The sequence below is a fragment of the Triticum dicoccoides genome, chromosome 4B (assembly GCF_002162155.2).
Source record: "Triticum dicoccoides isolate Atlit2015 ecotype Zavitan chromosome 4B, WEW_v2.0, whole genome shotgun sequence".
Classification (NCBI taxonomy): domain Eukaryota; kingdom Viridiplantae; phylum Streptophyta; class Magnoliopsida; order Poales; family Poaceae; genus Triticum; species Triticum dicoccoides.
In genome coordinates, this window is record NC_041387.1 from 643,196,845 (window position 1) to 643,199,379 (window position 2,535).

General features: G+C 54.3%; 1 protein-coding gene across 1 annotated transcript; it reads left to right on the forward strand.

Moving 5' to 3' along the window:
- The first annotated feature begins 209 nt into the window (after positions 1 to 209).
- Positions 210 to 2,064, forward strand: LOC119291975 (GDSL esterase/lipase At5g55050-like). Its single transcript, XM_037570784.1, has 4 exons — positions 210 to 578; positions 659 to 792; positions 917 to 1,391; positions 1,558 to 2,064. The coding sequence occupies exons 1-4, from the start codon at positions 311 to 313 to the stop codon at positions 1,791 to 1,793; spliced, it is 1,113 nt and encodes a 370-aa protein (XP_037426681.1). The 5' UTR covers positions 210 to 310; the 3' UTR covers positions 1,794 to 2,064.
- Positions 2,065 to 2,535: the final 471 nt, after the last annotated feature.

Consider the following 2,535-nt stretch of genomic DNA (forward strand, 5'->3'; position numbering starts at 1 on the left):
CATCACTAACGCATGGCCTTTGGATTCTGATCCCTTTCGGGCCGAACCTTCTTCCTCGCCGGCCGGGGAGATCACATCCACATATTTTAAGGCCAATGTCCGGACTGAAAAAAATGAAGGAATTGTGCAGCATATGGTGCAATGAGACCGGGACTTTGGTAGAGAGTTGAAAACGCGCATGCGCCTGCGCCTATAAATAGTCCTACCCAGTCGCAACCAACACACACACCAAGAGATCGAGAAACCAATCGAGAGTGCAGCCTGACGCAAGCTATATACTCCAGTTAGCTCACAGACCATCATCACGGTCATGGGGTGCAATAGTAGTCTGGCCATGGTCTCCATCCTGCAGCTGTGCTTGATCATCGGTGCCGCCGCCGCTGGCCCGAGCAAGATGGTGAGGCTGGTGCCGGCGATGTACGTGTTCGGGGACTCCACGCTGGACGTGGGCAACAACAACTACCTGCCGGGGCCGAACGTGCCCAGGGCCAACACGCCCCTCAACGGCGTCGACTTCCCCGGCGGCGCCCGGGCGACGGGGCGGTTCAGCAACGGCTACCACGTTGCCGACTTCATCGGTACGTATCTAAGCCATCGATCGTACATATATCAATTCAAGATGCGTCGATGGTCATGTAACGTGCAACCATGTATTCAGCAATGAGACTGGGACTGAAGGAGAGCCCGCCGGCGTACCTGTCGCTCGCGCCACGCCCCACCGCCCTGCTCCTCAGCGCTCTCGCCACAGGCGTGAGCTATGCTTCTGCCGGAGCAGGCATCCTGGACTCAACCGTAAGTTCATTTTGGTCCATCTTTTGCACGTGCATGCTACCTACCATCCACCACGAGTTCCACACGCACGAATGGAGATAAGTGAACAAAGCTAATAATGCATTGCGTGCGTGCATGCATGCAGAACGCGGGGAACAATATCCCACTGTCGAAGCAGGTGCGGTACATGGAGTCAACCAAGGCCGCCATGGAGGCCAGGGTGGGCAAAGCCGCGGCGCGCCTCCTGCTCTCGAGGTCCTTCTTCCTCTTCAGCGTCGGCAGCAACGACATCTCCGTGTTCGCGGCCGCGCCGGGCGACGTCGCCGCGCTCTACGCCAAACTCATCTCCGGCTACTCCGCGGCCATCACGGACCTGTACGGCATGGGCGCGAGGAAGTTCGGGATCATCAACGTGGGGCTTCTGGGCTGCGTGCCGCTGGCGCGGGCGCTCAGCGCGACTGGCGCGTGCAACGACGGGCTCAACCAGCTGTCGGCCGGCTTCAACGACAAGCTCAGGTCCCTCATGGCCGGCCTCGCCGCCCGGCTGCCGGGCCTCGACTACTCCCTCGCCGACAACTACAACCTCTCGCAAGTCACCTTCGCCAACCCGGCGGCATCCGGTACGTACTCCGTACCTCTTGCTGCCTTTCCATGGGAGATACGGATGGGTACTTGATTTTTGCAAATACCTAACTTGAACTTCTCGAAGGAAATTAAACTCTTAATGATGAGCAGTTCGTAGTAGCCGGCGCTTGTATTAACCCGTGATTTGATTTGATGGTGCAGGGTACGTGAGCATAGACAGCGCGTGCTGCGGGAGCGGGAGGATGGGGGCGGAGAGCGACTGCCTGCCTAACTCGACGACGTGTGCCGACCACGACCGCTTCGTCTTCTGGGACCGCGGGCATCCCTCGCAGCGCGCCGGAGAGCTCAGCGCCGCCGCCTACTTCGACGGAGCGGCAGGGTTCACCGCGCCCATCAGCTTCGACCAGCTAGCTGGCCCAGAAGATTTAGCTAGCTAGCTAGGTCCGCACTCCACAAGCGCGCATGCTCCTCTACTCGTGCACGTCGCGTTCATCTACTTATTTTTTTACAGATATATACAGTATAAAAGCTACTGGTAGATTAATAATTAGCCGTGCAACAAAGTAATTCAGAGTGTCTGAATGCGAAATGTCACTCTGAAATACTGTTTAAAATACAGTTTAAAATACTTATGCGAAAAATGAGTTCGACGAAGCTGGCCCTAGTTGTGACGTTTCGCAGGAAATAATAAACAATACTCGTCAACGTCAGTTTCTCCTGTCTACAAATTGGTCTCTGAAATACTGTTTAAAACAATTTTTGTATGGTGAAATGTCTAAAATATTCTTGATTATTTTTTAGATTTTTTGCGTGGAATTATATTTTAGAGTTGTGATCTGGTACAAGCGTACGGTTGATTGTTGTGGTTTACAGTCAATCTTAGCCATTGACTTACAACTAGAAACCACCAGTGATGCTAAAGCTGATGCTAATCAAAAACTTTGAGCTCATTCGGTTTGGATATTTTTTAGGACTCCCACCTGTTCCTCGGCCACGAGGTTTCCCCCTATGCGCCACAGGAACTGAAGGCACTAGATTGACGAAAAATTGCGCCAGTCGCACGCATGGGAACCACATGTTCAGTCACCAACTTATTGCGGACGTTCCATGCCATCCAGACAGGACCACCCACAACTACCCAAAGGATAGGCCGCGAGGGGGGGGGGTGTCGGTGTCAAA